At 57.4% G+C, this 22861-nt stretch overlaps 1 protein-coding gene across 5 annotated transcripts in view; it reads left to right on the forward strand.

Annotated features, from left to right (window-relative positions):
* Positions 1-3225: 3225 nt before the first annotated feature.
* The window catches only part of SLC22A1 (solute carrier family 22 (organic cation transporter), member 1), a 34682-nt gene continuing 15046 nt past the window's right edge, over positions 3226-22861 (forward strand). Inside the window, exons 1-8 of one of the 5 annotated variants that reach the window (XM_012646837.1) lie at positions 3226-3339; positions 6046-6583; positions 12496-12599; positions 14251-14405; positions 15646-15814; positions 17457-17571; positions 17765-17871; positions 20691-20905. In XM_012646837.1, coding sequence (XP_012502291.1) covers positions 6173-6583; positions 12496-12599; positions 14251-14405; positions 15646-15814; positions 17457-17571; positions 17765-17871; positions 20691-20905 — 1276 coding nt within the window. In that variant the 5' untranslated portion in view covers positions 3226-3339; positions 6046-6172. Of the gene's footprint in view, positions 3340-5888; positions 6584-12495; positions 12600-14250; positions 14406-15645; positions 15815-17456; positions 17572-17764; positions 17872-20690; positions 20906-22861 lie in introns of those variants that run through there. The other 4 variants (XM_012646838.1, XM_012646840.1, XM_012646839.1 and 1 more) reach the window with 4 other exon arrangements.

Here is a 22861-nt window from a genome sequence, read left to right on the forward strand (position 1 = left end):
GCAGGACCAGCGGGGTGTGGAGACCTCAGGTGACCGGTCAGCAATGCTGCCTTGTGTGTCTGAAATCTGCGAGAAGTAGATCTTGTGTTCTCATCCTCCACCCCCCGAAAGGTAATTACGCGAGGTGACAGATACGGTAGCCGGCTTCACTGGGGGAATCGTATCGCAATGATACGACACCAGAACGTCACGGCGTGCATCACTGCACACAGTCAACTCAAGCAACACGGGTCTGAACTGAGCGCGTCCACTTACGTGCAGATTATTTGCAATAACAGTCACAAGAGAGTCTGCCCTGCCTGCCTCCCCTTCCGCCTCCTCCACCTCCCCCGCCTCTGCCGCCCCAGCAACAGCAACACCAACCCCTCCTCTTCCTCCACCTCAGCCTCCTCGGCATGAAGAGGAGGAGGATGAGGCCTTTATGATGATCCACTGCTGCTTAAGAGTAAACATGTTTCCTCTTCTTTATGATCGCCCTAATAACATGGGCTTACTTTACTGTAACAATGTAGTAGTACGTAACACGTATAAAAATGTGTTACTCAACTGTTTGTTACTGGTGAGGCTTCCAGTCAGCAGGAGGCTATTAGTAGTAAAGCTTTGGGGGAGTCAAGTCATATGTAGATCTTTGACTGTGCAGGGGTCAGTGCCCCTAAACCCTGTGTTGTTCCGTGAATGGGCTGTATGTGCAAAGCGACCCCCAAATGCCAAAGGAGCCGAGAAACCAGAGAATGAGGCAGACAACCCAGCTTATCAGCGTAGGATGACTCATTAGAGGCATTTACGGCCAGAAGCCTGGTCTTAGGTGGCTGTGAGGCGGGTAGATCTCTGCGCTGTGACCCCCAGCCCCGGGGCTCATACCTGGCGGAGGAAGTACATGTGCTCTGGGAGGAGCGCATAGCGGCCGAGAGGACGCTGCTGGCATCACGGTGCACCAGCTTCGCGGTGGTTTTGCAGGAAAGGTGGAACTTGCAGTGACCAGGTTCTACATAAAGAGAAATACATCGACTGGGCATTTTGGAGATGTTCCCAGACCCAGGGTTAGTCAGGCAGATTAGCATTTAAAAACGAAGTCACTCTTGTCCCCACAGTTGTTCGAGGATCCACTGTATACAATTCTTATCTGTCCTTTACAGCTCAATAAAGCTGGATGAAATCAAAACCCGCAAGGCACTGAGGGCCAAGAGGAGATCAGTAGGCGGCACGTCAGAGCCGCTCTCCCAGAGGCAGCCCCCCCACCGCCAGCCCTGTCCCTGCCATCGTGCCCCCCGACAGAGTTCCGTCTCTTTTGGGTCAAATTCTCTAAGAAGTTAAGCTCGGCATTAGAACTGCTGAAAACTGGAGCCCGTGAATTGGTGCTTCTGACACGTTCCCTCGTTTTCCCTCCCGCCTGTGCGTGGTGGGGTGTAGAGATCGCTGCGGCTCGGGCTGCGTTCCCCAAAATTCGCATGTTGAAGTCCTGACCCCCAGTACGTCGGAATGTGACGGGGTCTTTAAAGAGGTAATTAAGGTAAAATGAGGTCACTCGGGTGGGCCCCAGTGTAATACGATTGGTGTTCGTACACGAAGAGGAAATTAGGACCCAGACACATACGGAGGGGTGACCATGTGAGGGCACAGCCAGTCGCTGCCCTCTGCAGCCAAGAAGAGAGGACTCAGGTGACACCAAGCCGGCCGCCACCTTGATCTTACACTTCCAGCCTCCAGAACTGTGAGAAAATGACTTTCTGTTGTTTAAACCCCCAGTCTGTGGCAGCCTGAGCAGACGAATACCGACATCCCCCCCAAAAAACCTCCCAGCCCCAAGCAACCCGCCAAGGCAAAACAAGGCCGGGGGCAACCCAACGCCCGGGCCCGGGGGGGAAGAACGGGAACCGCCCAACAACAACCCCGCCCCAAGAACCGAAAGAAAACAACCGGGGCCAACCACCAGCAGCGCTCCCCCGGAGGAAGGAGGATTAGGAGCAGAAGAAGACGAAGCAGAAGAAGAAAAAACAAGAACAGCCGCCCCTCCCCCCCCCGCCGCAGGAGAGCAGGACACACGCTTTCTCTGGTGCCACCTCCCCGCTCCACCTGGAAGGACAAGAGTTCGTCCACAGACAAGTCTAGACCCTTCTCAGCCTGGAGATGGCGCCAGAGGAACTGGCGTCACAAACTGCTGCCCGGCCTTCCTCTGCCTTTAGTTTTCCACACGCTGCGTGCACCGTCCCAGGGCCTGGAACCCTCTCCTCTGTCCCACCTCTTCTCTGCGAAGATGCCACACCAGCAGGGGCTCCAAGTCCCCTCTGTGAGTTACTCTTCCTTGTGTTTCTCCCTTGTAAACGTGAGATGCAAATGCTGGTAAACTTCTGTTTTTCTCGTTAATCTGTCTTTTTTTACAGGGTCCCCAGCTGAGAACTTGGAAGGGTAGACGAACAGGATCTTGTCCTCTCTCACAAAGCTCCACGAGGGAAGGGATGGTCGTATTTCTCTTCCGATCACAGATGTCTGCATCGTGGTGCCTGGCCTAAAGCAGACTTTTGGGGGGCACAATCCGATAAGCAAATGAGTGAATTTTCTGCATCGCATTTTCAGTAAATCCCAGGAACGGCTCGGTGAAGGGACAAGGTAGAGGCAGCCTAGACCGGGAACCCCGCGGGTCCGTGTGCGTCCAGGAGGCTGTGCGCTCCCGGCAGGCCTGGGCCTCTCCTCTCTGGACTTGTTTGTGGACGGCTGCCCGGACAAAGTACCACAACTGCCACCCCACAGCAGTGGAGGCTGGAAAGCCAAGATTAAGGAATCGGCAGGGCTGGTTCCTGTGAGGCTGTGAGGGGGAATCTCTTCCAGCTTCCGGGACCACGGTGGTCCCCTCCTGGCAGGCACAGAGGGGTAAACAGCCCACCCCGGGAGCCCTTGAGGAAGCCTTGGGCAGGTGACAGGGGCCTGAGCACAGCCCCAAGAGGCGAGAGGCGGGGAGGGCACCCAGTGGCCAGAGCAGGAGCTTGCGCCCCAGGCTGCTGTCCCTCACATCCAGGGTCCCCAGGGATTGGCAAGCTCAGTCCCCAGTGACTGACTTGCAGAACCATGGCTGATTTTCCCACAAGCATGTCGTCACAGGCCTGACAGCCACTTCACTGGGAACGTCGAATGTCTCCTGGAATCCATGGACAGCACCGCGGTGGCCAACGCTTCCCGCGCAAATCTGGGCTTGCCGCTGAGCCCGGCTCTTCCCTTCTGTGTTTCCAGGCAAGCCCCGCTCTGTGCCAGCTCCTGCCCCTATCTCCACCTGCTGGCCCGGGAGGTCCTGAGCCTGGAGCAGAGGGAGACGGCCACTGGAATTCGCATCCGGTTGGATGTTTGGTGAGTTGGGTCGCGGCAGAGGGAGTTTTGGAAAACTGGTGACTGGTGACGGGCTTTGAGTGAAGGGATGTATTGAGACTCACCTGGAGCCAGCTGCGTGACTTTGGGCAGGTGACCTGCTCCCTCAGGCCATGGTTTCTCACCTGCAATGTGGGAACTCACAGGCTCTGTCGGATCATGAGTGGCCCAGCAAGGAGCCTGCTCCACCATCCCAGAGGCTCAGCTATAATAGGATGGCGGCAATAGCCACTGTGCAGTTCTGATTGCTGGGGTGTCCAGCCATCCCTCCGTGGGTCTGAGCCGTGGGGCTGGGAGATGGGGGAGGGGAAGGCTGCAGCAGTGGGCGAGGCCACCTAGTCCAATAAGAGAGAGAGGGCCTGAGCCCTGAGCAGCTGGGAAGGGCGGCTCCCGCCCGGAGCAGGGCAGCTGCTCTTCTCCGTGGAGCAAGGGAGCAGTGGGCCTGGCCGGGCCACTCAGGAGGTGGGGCCAGAGGGGCCCTGGTTTCTCCCCAGTGTGCGAAAGCAGGACCTTTGCACTCCGGCTGCTTCCCGCTTCAGGGGAGTAGGCCGGCTCTGCACGGGCTCCACGGCCTTGCTCTGGGGAGGGCCTTGCTCTGGTCCTCTCCCTCTCGCCGTTCTGGGCCCCACTCCATCCCCTGGGCAGCAGCCCCTTTGTGCCCTCCCTGGGCAGCAACTGAGCATGTCCAGAGAAGAAAACCCATAAGGAGGGGATTGGGAGCTGCAGCTCCCTGCGGTGGGCCATGCTTTTGACCACACCAGCCCACGGGCCACTGCGCTTGGGGCTCCAGCTGCCAGTGCCCACGGAGCAGGGAGATGAGGCTCTCGGCAGCGAAGGGGACACCCAGCATCGTGTGCACCTGCTAACCTGCCCCCGGTGTCGCAGCCCCTCCTGGGGCTGAGGCCTGGCACAGGGCGGGCTGCTTTCTGCCTGGCCACCCAGGGGTGCCTTCCGTCAACAACTCTGGGCTGGAGCACACTGGGGCTTGGCGCCTGTGCAGAGGCAGCTCCCTGGCCCCGTTTCCCTGGGAACTCAGGCTGTGTCACAACCAGGTGGTGAGGGGCCTGCCCAGGGGAGGTGCTGGCACCCACTGGAGTCCCAGGGGGTTCTGGAAAGCCTGGCTGACCAGGGGTGAGCAGCAGGCTGGGTTGCCGGAGAGCACTGGGTACTCTGTGGAGGGCCATGGAGGGGCCTCAGGTCCCGAGTAGGGCTGCTGTTGGGCAGTCGGGCGCATGGGGAGCGCATCACCCCGCCCAGACCCTGTTCAGTGGGCTGCGCACAAACACACAGCAGCACCAGGCTCACTCTCTGCAGGCCTTGCGTGTGCTCTGGGACTCCCAGGAGCCCGAGGCCTTCCTGTCTACTGCAGCATAACCACATCACCACAAACTGAGCTGCGTCCAGCACGCGCACGCCTGGTCTGCTGGTTCTGCAGCTGGGAGGGTGGTTGCAGTGAGCTGGACGCATCACAGGGCCTGTCTGGAGAAAGATGCGCTCCCGAGCTGGCGTGCTATTGGCAGCATTCAGTGCCTGCAGTTGTGGGACTGAGGGTCTCAGTTTCACGCTGGTTGTCAGACAGAGGTGCCCCAGCTCCCTGCCCTGTGGGCCTCCCCCACTGGGCTGCTGGCTCCATCAAAGCCAGCAAGGGAGAGAGACTCCAGCAAGGCAGATGTTACAATCTTCCAGGACGTAAACACGGGAGAGTCATCCACGACCTTCGCTGTTTCCATCGGTCACAAGCAAGTCACAGGTTCTGACGCACTCAGCTGAGAGGCCCTGGTCTGGGGAGCTTGGAGCTGGGGACTGTCCCGTCTCTATGTCCCAGAGCCTGGCACACAGCTTGAAGTGTGTAGGAACTCAGCAGATATCTGCCGAATGAACAAAGGAACCAACAGATGAGCTGCTGGGGAGTCCCCAGGGCAGCCAAGGGCAGCTCGATAAATCCAGAGATCTTGCTTCAGAGCGGGACAACGTTTAAGGCCAGTAACAGTGCGAACTTCAAAAGTTGCTTTTACCTCCCTAGGCCTCTGTCCTGCCAGCTGTGGAGCAGGGACAGTAGCATTCTCCTCAAAGGCTGCCGTGGGAATGCCCTGGATCACACACGCTTAGCCCTGAGCGGGTGCCCCCGGCAGAGGCTGCTGTGCGCATTGCCCAGTTCGCTGGCTGGTGTGGCTGGCCGGCTGCGGGGCTCCAGAGCTCCGGCCTTGGTTGTTCATGGCTCCCTTTTCCACCGGCCTCTGGCCTTAAATCCCTCAGAGACAAATGGCACTGGGGCCTGGAGAACAAACACACCATCACCCACCGTGGCTCAGCAGAGATGGGCCAGGGAGCTGGGCTGCGAGTGGGACACAGAGCTGACGCTGGGGACAGGAATGTGGGCTGTAGGGGCTCGAGAACCTGCGGCTATGCCGAGCAGCCCATTTGCTGTCTTTGATTTGTCTGAGCTCTAAGAAGCTCTTCCGTAGATGATCTCTCAGAGGAGCCCGAAGAGACCGGGGGGTTGTGCGGTGTGCTGCCTTGCTCTCTGCCCTCGCTCTGCAGTGGGCTCCAGCTCTCTCAGGGTCTCAACCTTGCTGACGAGCTTTCCTGGCAAAGCAAAGAGGTTGGCCAGGCAGCCTTGTGCACACCACCCCTGCTTTGAGACCGCACTGTGGGGTAAAAGATTATTTCCACTTGGTTGCCTTCCAGACTTATCACGCTTGGACAGCCCCTTGATTTCAAAACACCCCTTTTCAAAGATCTCTAAGAGAGACGTTGCACCCACCCTCTGCAGCCAGAGCAGGCCGGGCCTGGGCGGTGAGGGTGCTGACCCGTCATGCCCACCGTGGACGACGTCCTGAAGCAGGTTGGGGAGTTCGGCTGGTTCCAGAAGCAAGCCTTCCTGACCCTATGTCTGCTCTCGGCTGCCTTCGCGCCCATCTACGTGGGCATCGTCTTCCTGGGCTTCACCCCTGACCACCACTGCCGCAGCCCCGGGGTGGCCGAGCTGAGCCGGCGCTGCGGCTGGAGCCGGGTGGAGGAGCTGAACTACACGGTGCCAGGCCCGGGGCCCGCGGGCGAGGCCTTTCCGCGCCAGTGCAGGCGCTACCAGGTGGACTGGAACCAGAGCGCCCTGCGCTGCGCGGACCCCCTGGCCGACCTGGCCGCCAACAGGAGCCACCTGCCGCTGGGCCCCTGCGAGCACGGCTGGGTGTACGACACGCCCGGCTCCTCCATCGTCACCGAGGTGAGAGCAGGCTCTGCGTTTTGGGTAACGGGGAGGGTTCGGGGCAGGGAGGAATAGAAAGCACATCCCCCACGGTTCTGTTTCACGTCGGGAAAGAGGGAGGAGAAGTGCTTGTCATGCACTTGGCAGGGGTCTGGCTCTGTCCGGGCGCCCTGCATTCTTCTCTGGTTTGATCCTCACAAACGCCGGGTGTCTGAGAGGACGCTGAGGCCCGAGGCCCGGCCGGCACAGCGAGGAGCGGGTCTGTGTGGACACGAGTCTGCGGGCAGACCGGGGTCCTCTCCTCCTGCCCCCCAGGCTTCTCCCAGAGCACACTGAACTCAGGCCCCGCACTTAGAGTCGTGGGGCCGCCGCCCTTCACGAGAGTGATGCCAAGTGACCTGAGCAGGGGTGCTGGGGGGCTGGGAATCACCCCGGCTTTGGGGTCGGACTGCCTGAGTCCCTCGCTGAGCGTCGCTGGGTAAGCCGCTCCGGCTCTCTGAGCACCCCCAGCCCCGGCAGACCGGGGACAATGGTAACTGCCTCACAGGCATGTGAAGCTCAGCCGGGGACTGTGCAGCCTCACACTCCACGTGGTCCCATTCGGCCTGGGGGACAGGGCGATGGCATCAGAGGAGCCTGGCTTGGGAAGTTTAATTGGTTGTTAGAGCATTTTGCTTTGAGACTCTTTTAGCAGGAAGTGCTGCCAGGGTTTTTCCGTCACGGACCGTTGTGCAAGTGTTGCACTGTGACCCCCGTGGTCACTTGGCCAACTGGGGAAGCCAAGGCCAGCGCCTGCTCAGAGGACCTGCCAGCAGCGGCCTAGGCTTGGCACGGGCACCACCTACCTGAAATACCAGGTCACTGGGCTCCACCCCCGCCCCCCGTCCTTCCCGGCTGCCCGCCACCCCCACCGCCCCCAGGCTCACGGGGCTTCTGGGATCTCCTGTCATCCTCTCTTCCCTTTCCTTAGTGGTTGCAGTGGGGACACGTCTAGGGCCATTTCTGGAGGAAAGCCCAGGGTCCCCTCTCCCTCCTGGCCCAGTCAGCGCTCTACCTGCTCACCTGGGCAGAGCAGGTGCTGGTGCGGCTTGCTTTACGGTGACACTCACCTTCCAGGGACATTCAACTGTCCGACACTCCTGCTGGGCAGGTGAATATTCCTGAAAGCAGGAAGGGGATGTGTCTGCTCCCCGGGACTGAGGCTCGCTCTGTGTGGAAGGATCAGACGCACTCGCTCCTTCATCCATCCACTCGCCCACCCGGGCATTCGGCGAGCGTGTGCAGGGCTTCCCTCTGTCCAGCGCGGGGCGTGATGCCGTGAGGGAGGGAGGGAAGGAGGCTGTGGGGTCCCTCAACGCACCTGCAGGCTCACGGGGATGAGAGGGGAGGAGCAGCGAGAGTGAGGCCAGTGTCCATTTAATGCCAGCCCTAGGCCGCATGTGGTGAGTGCTGCGAGCAGGGCACAGAGGGACTGGTGGGCTCTACAAGGGGAGAGATCTCAGCTGTTGAGCTGATCCTGGGCGTCTTCCTGGAGGAGGTGGCATTGGAGCTGAGCCTCATGTGGTATTTTGACCAGCAAGGGGAGGAAACAGCAGGGAGGGGGAGTCGATCTCAGGCCAGAGGGAGAGCTTGCACTGAGCTTCCAGGGAGAGGAGCAATGAGTTCAGGGAGCAAAGAGTTGTTAAGCTGATTGGAATCCAGGGTCCTGTAGGAGTCACGGGAGATGTCGATGGCATCTCGCCTTGGGGTCAGGACACAGAGTCCCTGTCTAGGGTCGCCAGATAAAATATGAGATGCCCAGTTATGTCTGAATTTCAGATAACACAATTTTATAGGGTAATTTTGTCCCAGTTATTGCATCCTATTTGATACTGATAACTATGACTGGGAATACAAACAGTGCATGGAACACATGCTAAAAAAAACTGTTGTTTATCTGAAACTCGAATTTAACTGGGCACTCTGTTTTTATTTACTAACTCTGATAAAGACTTTGGTCTTATCTGGGCAGAGGAAAAAGATGCTCCCAGGTGGACCTCGTGAATGGGTGGGAAGCAGGGTGGTGGGGGGACGGGAGGCTTCACTAGAGGTGGGGACACCTGTGAGGAGGCCAAGGAAGGAGCCATGGTGAGGAAAGCCAACAACACATTTATCGTGGGAATGGACGGAAGAAACGATGGAAAAGATGCAGACATCGCACAGGCTGCGGAGAAGGCGTGCCCAGTTTGGCTGGGGGCTTTGGTCCTGGGGAGAACAGAGCTACTAAAAGCCAGGCAGGGAACCTGGGAGAGGCAGCCGTGTGGGCAGGTGGAGGAGACAGGCGAGGGGACCTCGGTGGGTGGCAGCAGGAACGGGGGGCAGACGCAAGTGGCCCGAGAGCATCTCAGGATGGCTCAGCTGTCTGCGACAGCTAATGAGGGGCTTCAGGTGACCCCAAGATGTAGAGCCTTGGTGAGGATCGCAGGAATCCTGGCAATCTCGCTGACAGAGACCTTGAAGAGGTTTCAGGAGAGAGCTGATTCTGGGCGTGTTGAGGTGCAGGGCGGCGGGTGGCAGGCGGTTGAAGGCACTCAAGGGTGATCGGATGGCTGGGTGGGTGGGCAGGGGTGGCAGGTGGGAATTGCCTCCCACTTCAATTCCCCCTTTCCGTTGAGTCCCAGCTCCTCATCCTAAACTGCAGATCATCACTGAGGAATTAGGCTTAGTTATTCATTGCTGCAGAACTAATTTTTAACCTACCTTTGCCTTGGACATTGGAATTTGCTTAAAGAAGGAGGGTGCGCTAACTTGTTTGAACACCAAGTTTAACTACCATCCCAAGGCTTAGGGGCTAGGTCACGAGGTCCCTTGGGGAAGGAATGTGGATGTCCCGTGACTTCTGACTCGCCCATCCAGAGCTTCTGCTCCATCAGCCACGGCTTCAGCCTCAGCCCCGCATCAGGCCAGAGGCCACTGTCTTCCATCAGCCACAAACGCTGAGAAAGAGGTCTCTGACCAGCGTGAGACAGGGGTGGCTACGTCCATGTTTCCCAAACTTGCGTGATCCCTGGGCTCCCCTGATTCCTATTCATGACCTACTGAGGCAGAATCCCCCAGGAATCTGTATTTTAACAAGGACGCGGGGGGTTCCTGAGTTGGTGAACATTGCCCTGTTGCTGTATTTACTGTGCCAGAAAGGGTCCCCCGGCCCTGGTGAGATCCCAGCAAGAGCAGCCAACGGGCCTGGGACACCCCCTCCGCCCCGCCTTTCGTGCAGCCCCGCCTCCTCCCAGGTGCACACAGGAGTGTTGGGACATGGTGGGTAGGCTTGACTTTGGGAGCGGAGGAGGTACGGCAGGTCTATAAGCCTTGCAGGGGCTGGGGCAGAGGTAGCTCTCCTCCGACGGGTGTTTAAGGTGAGACACACTTTCCTCTAGCTCGGGAGCTGTCTGCTTCACGCGCAGTCCCGGGGCAAGGCGGCAGTCAGGGAGGGCGGCAGGAACACCTTACAGAGACACTAACTTGCAGACGTTAGCAAGAAAACCAAAAAAAAAAAAAAAAAAAAAAAACAACAATGGCCAAATGGCCAAGAAGGGGATAAACTGAGGCCCAGGAGTAACAATTCGACACGCCCCGTGCCTATGTGTTTAGTGAAATCTCCCACGGCAGACACAGAGAGTTGTCTCGGCGACGTGGGTGGAGGCTACAAAGAGACAGTTGGGCCGTTGGAGATAGAGACCCTGGGACAGCCAGATAACCCCCAGGAAAGATCCGGCCCTGCACGCTCGGACGGCAGAGCACAGGGCAGGCAGGAAGGCCCAGGAACCGCCGGCTGAACAGCTATGCTTTGCGTGGGGCGCCTGGGAGAAGCTCCATGGAGAAGCTGTGTTTTGAGCCAGAGTGTAGAGGAGATAAATACTGGGATTGGCGGAGAGAAGGAGAGTGACACTGAGCAGGTTGTCACATGCCCCAGAGCTGAACCGCCCACAGGAGCAGGCGGAGCAGGCGTCGAATCCCTGCGGAAGACAGTTCCCAGGAGTTAACACACTAGTTTCTGAAAATCAGGTGATACTGCAGAGTTTTACCTGCATTTCAGGGTAAAAGTGCTCATATCTGGGAGTGAAGCCTCCAGTCAGGCGGAACCCAGGCTGGCTGCGTTCAGAGCCCCCGAGGCTCTGAGTGTCTGGCCCCAGAGTCGGGGCAGGGGCGTGGCTCAAACCGGCAACTTTAGAGATTTGGGGGAGCAGATAATAAACCTCAGTTTTTAAAATGAAATGGTTTATTATAATACTTACCAAAACAGTTTTCACATGATCAGGATGCTCACAGCAGCTGCCCGAGTGTGACAGGACAACAGGTGCCATGCGCTGTTTCAGACTGGGAAACTGAGGCCCGCAGCTGCTAAGGGACTGGCTGCCATCATCCCCTGGTTAGGTGGAGCCATGAATCTGAAGCAAATAGAGCAGTGTGGAAAGGCAGGGCCGGGGAGGACGGATGTGTCGCCCAACTCCACCCAGGAGGGGCTGCCCCGGGGATGGGGAGGGAGCCAGAGGCCCCGGCCCTAGCCCTCCCACTCCAGCCTCTGGTCTCCTGGAGTGTGGCCTTCTTTGTGCCTCTCTCAGCTCTAAAGAGAGCCTCACATATGCCCAGGCATGTGCCAGTGTCACCCTGTTCTCTGTGCCAGGGAAGGTGGGGCTCCTCCATGCCCCTTCCACCTGCTTTTCTTCCTCAAAGGCCTCTAACCACAGAGAGCATCTGCCTTCTCCAAAACCCCAAACACAGCAAGCCCCTCCCTGGCAGCCCACGCCCATCTTTGCCTCTGTCTTCCCCACTTGGTCCCTCCCCTCCCCTGGCTCTTGGCACATGGGACCCTAAGTCTCTTCCCACCCCACATGATGCTGGAATGCCAGCTGCCCCTGAGACGCCCCCACTGTCTCTGCTCCCCCCTTTTCGAGTTGTCACAGCTCCAACGGTGACAACACCATGTACATAATTATTAGTGCAATTTATTTAATTAAATATGTCTTAATATGATGAAGGATCTTGGACCAATTCTGGAAAACAGATGATATTTCTTTTGCTACATTCCTGTTTTTGGAAAATTACTTGGCTGTATTTCTTTTTAGAAAACTTACCTAGCAGCCGTGTCTCTTTTGAGAAGGTTTATCTGTTCTTGCTCCCTTTACCAAAGACATTTTGTCCTTTGATAACCAACTGTCGATGACAAAGCACTTGACAACAACCTCTTTTTTTAATACACGATGAGAGTGATACAGGGTCTTAGGAATAGAGTTGACCCTTGAACAATGTGGGGCTGGGGGCGCCAGCCTCCTCCCCACCCAGTTGACTCTCTGAAGGCTTAGCCACCAATAACCTGCTGTTCACTGGAAGCCTTACTGATAACAGAAAACTGATGGACACATATTTTGTATGTTATCGGTATTATACACTGTATTCTTAAAGTATGCTAAAGAAAATATTATTTAAGAAAGCCATAAGGAAGAGAAAGTATATTTACTGTTCATTAGGTGGAAGTGGAACACCATAAAGGTCCTATCATCTCCATGCTGAGTGGGCTGAGGAGGAGGAGGAAGAGGAGGAGGGTTGGGTCTTGCTGTCTCGGTGGCAGAGGTGGAGGAGGTGGGAGGGGAGGCGGGAGAGGCAGGCGCACTTGGTGTGGCCTTTGTTGGGAAAATCTGCATGTCAGTGCACCCCGTGGATTCAAACTCGAATTGTTTGAGGCTCAGCTGCATACTGATACGTACTGAGTGATTGCCCAGAAACCGTGAACTGTGTCCTACGGAAGTGCGGTAAGAGAAAACTGTGGAACAGCCCGGGATTCCCAGTGCAGTGAGACGCATTTACTTTGCCTGGAGAGAGGATGGAAGGGTGTGGTCCTGACCTACACACGGTTCTGTCTTTGGTCCCTCCTGACGTGCTGTGGCTGGCAGTTTGACCTGGTGTGTGCCGATGCCTGGAAGCTGGACCTCTTTCAGTCCTGCGTGAACATGGGCTTCTTCCTGGGCTCTCTGACCGTCGGCTACATCGCAGACAGGTATGTACAGGCCAGTCCAATTACACGTACCCTCAGTGCCCTGAGCAGAGGGGATTCTAGGGGACAGGGTGGAAGAACATGGCCAGTAGGAACCTACTGCTGACATAGGTGGAGACCGGCCGTGGCCACCTGTGCTCTGGGCTGCCGTGGGCTGCAAGGGGGGGATTTGAGGTGTGTGAGGATCGCACAGTTGGGGTGGGGGGCTGAGAGAAATGTGGGGCAAAGCCAAGGCTTACGCTTCGAGCAAGTGTGCAGGACTGGGCTTGGGATGGGAGAGCGTGGTGAGGAACGGATTTCGCTGCAGCTGTTTGTAGGGCCGGGGTGATGCAGAAGCCAGAGTTCCAGCTTAGGTGTGTGCAGTTTGGGGACGTGTTAGGAGTGGCCCGTGGGGCGTATGGGAAGAGACATCAGGAGGTAGTTGGGTGTGTGAGTTGAGCTCAGGAGCGAGCTTTGGGCTGGGGTTCAATATTTGGGATTTGTCTCCAGCAGCCTGTGTTTAAGGCTATAAAACGTGTTGGAGATAGGCTAGAAGAGGGTGCAGAGGGAGCTTCAGCTCGCGGCGGGTAGTAGGGAGGAAGGCGCCAGCAAAGGACACTTAGAAGAAACGGCGGTGGGAGAAGGACGGCTCCTCTCCGGGGCAGTGTGAAAATGTGGACGCTCGGAGTCTGTGGATGTGGAGGCCACGGTGCCGGGACAGGGACGACTGAAGAGAAGCGGACGGTGAGGAAGCGGATTCCGGTGTACGGACAGCTCTTTCACCCGAGCTGGCGTGGAGGAGGCCGGAGCGGCACAGCCTGGGGGCCAGGATGACGGTGGTGGTGGGAAGAGGAGGATGTGAGACGGAGGGAGGGACCCGGCCGAGCTCAGAGGGCCGCGCGGCCCCCACAGGAGACAAGGACACAGGAGACCAACACGACGCAGTCGGGGCTGGCACCCCAGGGTGAGAAGTTTCCCTGGTCCGTAAAGGACACGGGCGTTTACTGGCGGGCGCGGGACGGTGCCGGGAAGGGACGGAGGCCTGAGGCAGTGGCCAGGACTGGCGAGCGAAGTCGGTTTGGGGACAGGCGGAGCGCAGCAGAGAGGACAGGGCAGGCCGGGCTGGGCCAGCCAGGGGGTGAGTTCGCCCCTGGCCTCCTGGGGACTGTCCGAGCGGGGGATGCGGTTGAAAAGATGGAGCCCACGAAGCTGATGCTGGTGCGGAACTTTAGCAAGTAACTCGCCATTCCGTTCAGGAACAAAGGCAAGAAGAGTCAGTCCTCGTTCGCGACATTGCTAGAACTGAATGTTTTCACAGAAAGTCTTCTACGACCATCGCGAGATTAACTATGTGAGGGGACGAGCCTGGTTTTCGGCACAGCCTGTTCACTTGCGTTAACAGCAACGCGTCTGTTCAACGCGGGAGGACAGCGCGGGCCGGGCCGGGCTGAGAGCACCCAGGACCCCCACTGCGCCCGGCAAGAGCCGCAGAGCTTCTGGGGACCGATGGCCAGGCCACGTGCTGGGCGGTGCTGTCCCGACAGTCCCCTGTGGCCTCCCAGGACGGCGTTGGTCTGCCAGGACAGCAGCGTGGTGGGCCTCCCACCAGGACCCTTGGCGTCCCATTGTGCGTCTGACCCCAAGGTTTCACCCTCCCCGTCTCCTGTCTCTGCAGGTTTGGCCGCAAGCTGTGTCTCCTGGCTACCGTGTTGGTGAACGCCATCGCGGGCGTGCTCATGGGCCTGGTGCCCGACTACGTGTCCGTGCTGCTCTTCCGCCTGCTGCAGGGGCTGGTCAGCAAGGGCAGCTGGATGGCCGGCTACACGCTGAGTAATTATGCCCGGGGCCCAGGCTGCCTGGACTTTAGTGACCTGCAGTGGTCAGGTGGCGGGGTGGAGTGGGAGGGGGCCACGCATGGAATGGGGCTTTTGGGGGGATGTTTGTGGTCTGGGGAACTCACAGGACACTGGTTACGTGTAGGTGTCTGTGTGACCAGGGCAGAGAGCGGGGCAGGTGTGACCTCCTTTGCTTTCTCCTTGTATCTGAGAGACCTTTGCTTAGATCCCGCGTTTCCATATCAACTAATCTATTTGGGGAACAAAAGATTGGCAGTGGGGGTGCAGGAAGCAGAGACAGGTGGGAGAATATTTTAACACCTTAAATATGAAGGAACCAGCAACTCCTTAAAAGAAATAAAACAAACTCAATTGGACTGAATGGCACACCAGAGTTAGGAGAGAAAGCACAAGATGAAATAAGAAAGGAAAGAAACATTAAGATTTTTTAGAAAATTGAGGTATAAACCAATGTGAGTAGTTCTACATATTAGCCTATTTTTTTCCTTTCAAATATTCTATGAAGGGTAATAATAGGAAACAAAACCTCCCTTCCTGGAGGGAAGTGTCGTACAGCAGCTGCATGCATTTCCCCGAGCCCGGGGTGGGGCACCGAGAGCAGTGAGGGTAATCCACGTTCCTGCCCATTCGTGGAGGGGAGAAGAGAAACAGCCATGTCTCGTCACCTCTGAAGACTATGTCCTGTCACTTGGCATCCCTCTTCCGAGAAATAGTTCTCTAGGGCCCAGAGAAACCCCGTTCCTACCTTGAGAGCCATGAGCTCGCTGGCGAAGACACCCAGAGCAGTGCCGGGTCCCAAGGCGGCATGCAAAGATATTTGCTCAATTAACGAACACTCCCGGGGCCCTGAAAAGTATCCTGGCTCAGTCTGGAGCTTCCAGGAAGAAGGCTCTGGGGGCAGAGGCCAGTGGGAGAACCGTTCATGGTCAACGAGGAGACAGAAAGGGACAGGCAGGGAAAAGGCGGGAACAGAGCAGCCTGGCGAACCTGGGGGCTTCAGCCGACGGGTGTGAGGGGCGCAGGGAAGAAGGTGAGAGCTGAGCATGGCTGTGGTTTGGGGGAAAGAGAAATGCAGGACACGGGACAGAGAGAAGCTGGGGCACGTGGGGCAGGGGGGAGGCACGGCAGCGCCCGGGGAGAAAGGGAGGGGACCGGGGCCCTCAGCTTCTGAGCACCACAAGGGGCCCGCGTGATGACCACGTCTCCTGTCGCAGTCACAGAGGTCGTCGGCTCGGACTACAGAAGAACGGTGGCGATCCTGTACCAGGTGGCCTTCACGGTGGGGCTGGTGCTGCTCACCGGGCTGGCCTACGTCCTCCCCCACTGGCGCTGGCTGCAGCTGGCCGTCTCCCTGCCCACCTTCCTCTTCCTGCTCTACTACTGGTAAGGCCTTTCCTCCGGGCCACTCCTCCTGCTCCGCCCTCCATCCTCACGTGAGACCCAGCTCTCGAGTGCAGGGTGCCCAACTTCCAAAGCGCCTGGCATCCCCACACACAAGGCACAGGGCTGCCCAGAGCCTGGCGCTTCACACCACGTGTGCCATTTAGGTTGTTCTGATATTACGAGTAATCCTCGTCGCGTGGGGAGCTCTCCTCAGCCAGAGCGTCTTTAAATTCGCATCTCCCTAGATAAAGGCCAGCGATGCTAAGAGTGGAACAAAAATTCAGGGGAATGCTGCAGCCTCAGAATGTGCACCTTCTGGACACACAAGGCCGTGCTGACAGCAGGGAGATTGGCGTCGGTGGGTCAGCCTCGCTCCTGGTGGAAGAGGCAGCTTTCCATGTGTTGCTGAGGGCCTCAGGAAATCTGGGGGACAATCTATGCAAAGCGGCCAGTACCTGGAAAAGGTTCAACAAGTGGTGGCTTTGCCGTGGTGGCTACTACCCCCGACAGCCCCTGGAGGCTCCCCCAGCACTGCTGGCTTTAGCTCAGATGTTCTCACCTTGTGGTCTTCTTGGTCCTCTCCGCCTTCCCCTCTTCTCTCTCTTCTGTCTTCTTTCCTCCCCCACGTCCTCATTTTTATAGTAATATTGGTATTATCAACACGGCTCTGAAATGCCCTCAGCTAGCCACACAGCAGGCGTTCGCTCTTGGTTGAATGAATGAATGAATGAACGAATGAATGACAGGGCTGCTCGACGTCATGCTCTCTGGGGAATGGGCGCACTGGACCTTCACGGCACAGAACCGGCCGTCAGCGCAGAGCCGCTTCTGTTCTGGTGGAGGGAAGAGGGGCCGCAGAGAGAAACCTCTTGTCCCCGCTCCTTCCGTCTCAGTTTTGCCGAGAGCAAATCTCATCTGTGGGTGACACTGGAGTCGACCCAATCTCTCTAAATGACATGTGGCCTCTGAGGGTTGTGCGCTGCGGCCAGGGCGTCCAGAGGAGCCCGCTCCCCTCCTGTCAGTGTGAAACAAGGGCCCCCAGCAGGAAGTGACTCCCGCCCAGGCCAAGTACCGGTGGTCGGCAGGGGGAGGCGACGCCCGTGTGTTTTCAGAGGACTCTTATGGCAGAGAGCCCCGATCTTTCCGTTATAACATCTGTGTCCCATTCGACATAGACAGCATGGTGTTGCTCTGATTTTAAAAGAAAGTAAATTCATTTTGGGAAAGATCTTGAGAGTTGTTCAACAGCCCTTGCGCTGCACGGAGACAGCCCGATGTAGCGCAGCGGGGGCGGCGCGGGGGCATCTGCTCTGCTGAGTGTTTTCCCAGGGACCAGGGCTGCCACTTCCAGGAGAGACGGGCGCCTGCTCCAGAGAGAGAAGGCTACGCAGGACACAGTGGCTTCCTCTTGGTTGGTGAATCTTAGCTGGTGGCACTAAGAGCAGGAGTGGCCCTCGGAGCTCCCACGTGGGCCCCACGGCCAGCGCACGATGACCTCAGACTCTCACCCCCAGCTGCTTGGGGAATCTCAGTCCCGGGTGAGAAGGACGGGCTGCCCGGACCTGCAGCGCCGCTCTCCTCGGGGCTTAAAGTCAGACGCGTTCTGGTGGAAGCGCCACGCCGCGCTCAACTGTGTCCGCAGGTGCGTGCCGGAGTCCCCTCGCTGGCTGTTGTTGCAAAAGAGAAACGCTCAGGCCGTGAAGATAATGAACCACATCGCCCGAAAGAACGGGAAGTTGCCGCCTGAAGACGTGAGGGTGAGAAAGCTGGGCGGGGGTTTCTGGCGTCACTGAACCCGGGTCGGGTTTGCGGTTCAGGAGATGCCCCGGGCCGGCCGTGGCCGGGGAGGCTGCGAGGCGTGGCAGCGGTGGCTGTGGCCGGCCCGGGGGCGCCCAGGGACGGTTCTGCTCGCTGCGGCTGGGGCGGGGTTGACGCGCCGACTCCCCCCAGATGCTCTCCCTCGAAGAGGATGTCCCGGGACAGCTGAGCCCTTCCTTCGCAGACCTGTTCCGCACGCCGAGCCTGAGGAGGCGCACCTTCATCCTCATGTACCTCTGGTGAGGGCGGCGCGGGCTGCAGACGGGCGCAGCTCAGGCGGGGAAAGAGAAGGGGGAAAGGATTTTAGTCCAGTTGCTGCGTGGCCAAAGGGCTCTTATTTCTCCCACGAGGCCGGAGGAATGGGAAAAAGTCTCCTTTTCGGTAAGGAGGAGGACGGGGCGACAGTGAGATGAGCAGAGTACGACAGAGGGATTCCGAGGCCGCCTCCGCCCGCACCGTCTCATCCTGAAAGAGCTGAGTCGTGACTCGCTGTCAGGCGGGGGAGGAGATCTCAGGGGCTCTGCCTTTCGAGGAGGAAGTTTCCCGAAGCCTTCACGGCCCCTCCCTAAGAGTGTCTATGTGGTGACCACGCACTGATGGGAAGAGTCACACACGTACCCCTGCGCGCTCCCAGGGTCTGCGTCCCCCCCGTTGCTATGACAGGAGGAGTCCCTACCCTGTGCCCTCGACAGAAGGGCCTTCTCCTCCACCCGCACCCAGGGCCTTCCCCCTTCCCCGCGGGCAGCCTGCTTCCCGGGGGCGCTGGCCTGCACTTCCACAGCAGGTTTTATTGGAACAGAGAGTTGGAACAGGCCGCGCGTGCCTGGCACGTAGCAGACCCTCAGTAAATATTTGCTGAAAGTTGAATGAATAACCACCGTTCCACAGAACCCACCAAGCTCTTTGGTCACCAGGCTCACCGTGCCCTGTCCTGACTCGCCCTCACCCCACCCCCCGTCCCTGTGTTTGCCCCTGGGGTCCCGGCCCATCTGCACTCCGGGCCGTGAGCCTTTGCAGACAGCCCGCCCGGCGCCCGAGCCCAGCAGATTCCCGCAGATACTCAGTATCCCGTTCCGCGGCACCCGCAGGGCAGAGGCTGGGGCCACCGCAGAGGGAACTGTTCGCTTGCTCTGCGGCACTGCTCGGTTTCCCCTCCACGCCCGACGCACCCCCAAGGTGGTGTCCTGACTCCTCTGTGCTCTAACCCCCAGCCCAGTCCTTTGGCAAATTCCTCAGCTCTGTCTGCACGGCGTCTCCAGAATCTGCTGTGTGGGCTGGGAGCCCTGCCTGGAGCCTCCGGGTAGTGTCTCTTACGCGGATGCAGACACCTGCTGGGGGCCTGTGGCTTCCCCGCCACCCCGCCCTCAGGTGACACTCCACAAAGCCGCAAGGGGAGCCCTGAAGCTGGACAGACCTGTCTCTCCCCAGCTCGTGCCCCCATGGGCTTCCTAATCCACAGAGGACAAAGCCAAACTCTTTCTGGTGGCCCTCAAGGCCTTAACGAGGCCTGGCCCCCGGACACCTCCTCCCACCACCCTGCGGTTTCCTCACTGCCGCTGAGGGCTGGCCCCCGCTTCCCGGCTGGGCAGCCTTCAAAAGTGCCTCAATCTCTCTCTGACTCAGTTTCCTCGTCAGCCACGGGAGTAATAACAGTACCTATCTCCGAGGCATGCTGGGAGAATTAGTGAGCTCATCTGTGAAAAGGACTTAGAACAGGGTCGGGCATCAGTACCGGAAATGCTCGGTAACAAGTTGTTTCTGTTACTTTAATAGACACGTGCAATTCGGGGGCTCTGCCCAGAGGTGGCAGCCCTGCACGCTTGTGAGCTGGTCTGTGGCCTGGAAAATCAAACCGGTACTTCTCTTCCTCAGTGTCTCTGTCAGTGACAGGTGACTGTTTCTGTTCCACGGGCTGCAGGGCCTGGGTGGGGACAGGGGCTCAGGCAGGAGCCTTCCTTCCTGTTCTCTTGACCCCTCTGGCCAATGAGGAATAATTTAGGACCAGAAACAAAAGCATCCCAGTGCTTCTCCGGGCAAGGTTTTATAAAACAACAGGTCTATAAATTAGAAACATCAGTTGAGATGTCTGCTTTGGAGCTGACAGGCAACTTGCAGGCTGGGATAAGAGTAATTTGTTATCAAACAAAATCTCGTCTCACAATGTAAACACCAATATGATCATGAAAGGTTTTGAACTTCCAAAATAATATTGTTTCCCCAAAAGCGACACGTGGGACACTCTAAATTTTGACTCGCGTGAGAGCGACTTATCGAGGCCTGGACGGTCTGGGTGCCGCGTTCTGTCATGTTGCCGTATTTCACCCAGATGCGGGTGGGGGGCTAGGCGGATGAGCGTGCCCACCTGAGACAGTGTGAGATGGGGGAGGGAGTGCATTGTGCACTTGGAACGACTCAGCCAGCGTCTCTGCTCTGTGGTATTCTGGGTCCTTGACTTTGGAAAGATGATGATGATGACAACAGTAAAAGGTCATCTTTACTGAGCACATACTACGTGCCAGGAACTACAGCAGGCACTTTTGTCCACTAACTCAGTGAGTCTCAAGACAAACCAATGTGGTGGGTACTATTATTATCCCATTTACAGATGAGGGAACTGCAGCCCAGAGAGGTTAGTTAACTTCCTCAAGGTCACACAGCTCACCAAGCAGCCTGACACTGGAAGCTTCTCTCTTGCCTACTGCCTTCTCCCACCGACCTCCTGTAGGCCTGTCGGAGGGCTAGATGAGCGCGTGCATGTGCAGCGCGTGGTGCAGGGCCAGACGCGTCCAAGTATGCCTTGAACAGTAGCGATGGCCATCTGCAGTCTCCAGGAGACATGGGGGTGTATCTAGAAGCCACACTCTCACGTCTGCCATGAACGAAGTTTCTCACCAAGGGCCCTTCTAGAACACCCCTCCTGATTTGTATCCCCCTCCTCATATTGCTCCAGGACATTCTAAATCAAGTGACACACGCTTCTCTCCTGCTGGTAGGGGGCATCTTCGAAACTCCCCTTCCGCGGAGCTTGCCTTTGACTCGAACCCTCCTCTTTGCACAGGTTCAGCAGCTCTGTGTTCTACCAGGGCCTCATCATGCACATGGGTGCCACCGGCGGGAACCTCCATCTGGATTTCCTTTACTCTGCTCTGGTTGAGTTCCCTGCGGCCTTCATCATCTTCGTCACCATTGATCGCTTCGGCCGCCGCTACCCCTTGGCCGTGTCAAATCTGGTGGTAGGGGCAGCTTGCTTCAGCATGGTTTTTATCTCACATGGTGAGTTGACCATTTTCATCATTTTCCAAGAAATCGAATTATGGGAATAGTGTTGTAACTTTTTGATAAGCCTCTGGAACAAGAACAAAGGCAAAGTGTTGCCTTAGTCTACAATTTTTTTTTTAAACTTTAAATTGAGATGTAGCATATATGTGATGAACAAATTATAAGTATATACCTCAATCAATTTTGACATATGTATACACCTGCAGTGTGACCCTAGACAAAGACACAGGACACCCCCAGCACCTCAGAAGGTTCTCTTTGCTCCTTCACAACCAATACCCCCTGCCCCGACCCTTGCCCGCATCACCACAATTCTGACCTCTTTCTCCACACCTTAGTTTCGACTGTTCTTGAACTGCAAATACATAGAACCACACCAAATGCACTTTTTCTGGTCTCCCTTCATTCACTGCTTCATTGCACCTGTGAGATTCATCCACGTTTTCACAGGAGAGTGTAGCTCGTACTTTCTAAAAATCATCGTGTAGCATTCCACCGTACGACTGTTGCACTACGCAACCACCCCACTGCTGAGCGTCGCTTGTGTTGTTTCCGGCGTTTGCCGCTCGCTGGGATGAAAGGCATCCTTGCACGTGTCTTTCTGGCGGGCAGAGGCCCTCGTCTCCCGTGGGTACAGGTCCGGGAGCGCATTTGCTGCGTCTGAGGGAGGCGTATGTGTCGCTGCAGTAGACGCTGCCAAATGGCCTTCCAGAGCGGTCACGGTGAGCACTTCCTGCTCCCCCCGTAACACAGGAGCGTTCCCATTGTCCCCCACCGTCTCCAACACTTGCTATCGCTAGTCTGTTTAACAGTGGCCGTTTTGGTGGACGTGTCCTTCCATCTGTAGTTCTTACGATCCAAGGTAAACCAAGCTACAGGTTAAATTTGTCAGTGTTACTTTCAGTGTTACGTAAATTGCCTTTCACGTTCATTGCTTCTGGAAATGTTAAACAAACACAAAAGCAGATTTGCTATTTTCTCAGTTCTTCCTGCTGGTGCACTGCATTTGGTTCAGTGGGTCATGTGGCAGGCTCTCGTGCAGGGCACGGGGAAAATGTCCCATGGAATATGTACTCTCAAGACCCAGGCTGTGTAGATCAGCCTGGACATATAAAAAGGTGGGAAAGAAAGCTCAGTTTTCTTCTCCTTCCTTTTGTGGGGAAAAAGCAGAGAACACAGGACAAGAGGCAGAATGGATCTGAAACAGATGTTCCCCATTTTCTCCCCATCTCCCTGTGTCTAGAATCCCGGTAAGGCGTGATGAAGGGGCAGACTTTTAAAAAGCAACAGCAGTGAGCACCGAGAAAGACAGTGACCGAGGGCTGAGTCTGTCCAATCCTCACCTGGCAGAGCTCAGGCATCGTGCCCTCCCCGGGAGGGTCCTCCCGGCTCCTGCGCTCTCCACCTGCCCCTGCCTGAGTCCTATCACATTGCCCGAGAGTCATTCAGTCCCCCTCCAGGAAACATCCTGAGGCCTTCCGTGTGGCCGGTATGCCGCTAGGTCCTAGGATCTCTGCAGCTGGCAACGCAGAGAAAGTTCCTGCCCCATGGAGCTGACCTAGGGAAAAACAGAGAAGGCTGGGGAGTGATGGGTGCTAATTCTCTCTCCAGGGGGCAGGGAGGCCTTAGGACACCTAAGTGCAGTGGGAATGAGCCACGTACAAATCTGGGCAGAGTGTTCCCAGCAGATGCGAGGACCTCAGGGTCAGGAGAGTGTGGCATTGGAGGAACAGCTCGGAATTCCCGGGATCGGAATGGGCTGAGCCCGCGGGCAGTGGGCAGAGGGAGGCGTGGAGTCCGCCAGGAGAGAGCCAGGCGTGGGCTTTATCCCCAGAGTCTGCTTTGAGCGGGCGGCTGACTTGACCTGACTTCAGTTTTAAGTGGGTCCCTCTGGCCGCTGTGACGTGTGGCCCCCGAGGTGCGGGGTGGAGACAGGGCCAGTTCTCTGCG

Source organism: Propithecus coquereli, unplaced genomic scaffold, assembly GCF_000956105.1.
Source record: "Propithecus coquereli isolate 6110/MARCELLA unplaced genomic scaffold, Pcoq_1.0 Scaffold25, whole genome shotgun sequence".
NCBI classification, from domain to species: Eukaryota; Metazoa; Chordata; class Mammalia; order Primates; family Indriidae; genus Propithecus; species Propithecus coquereli.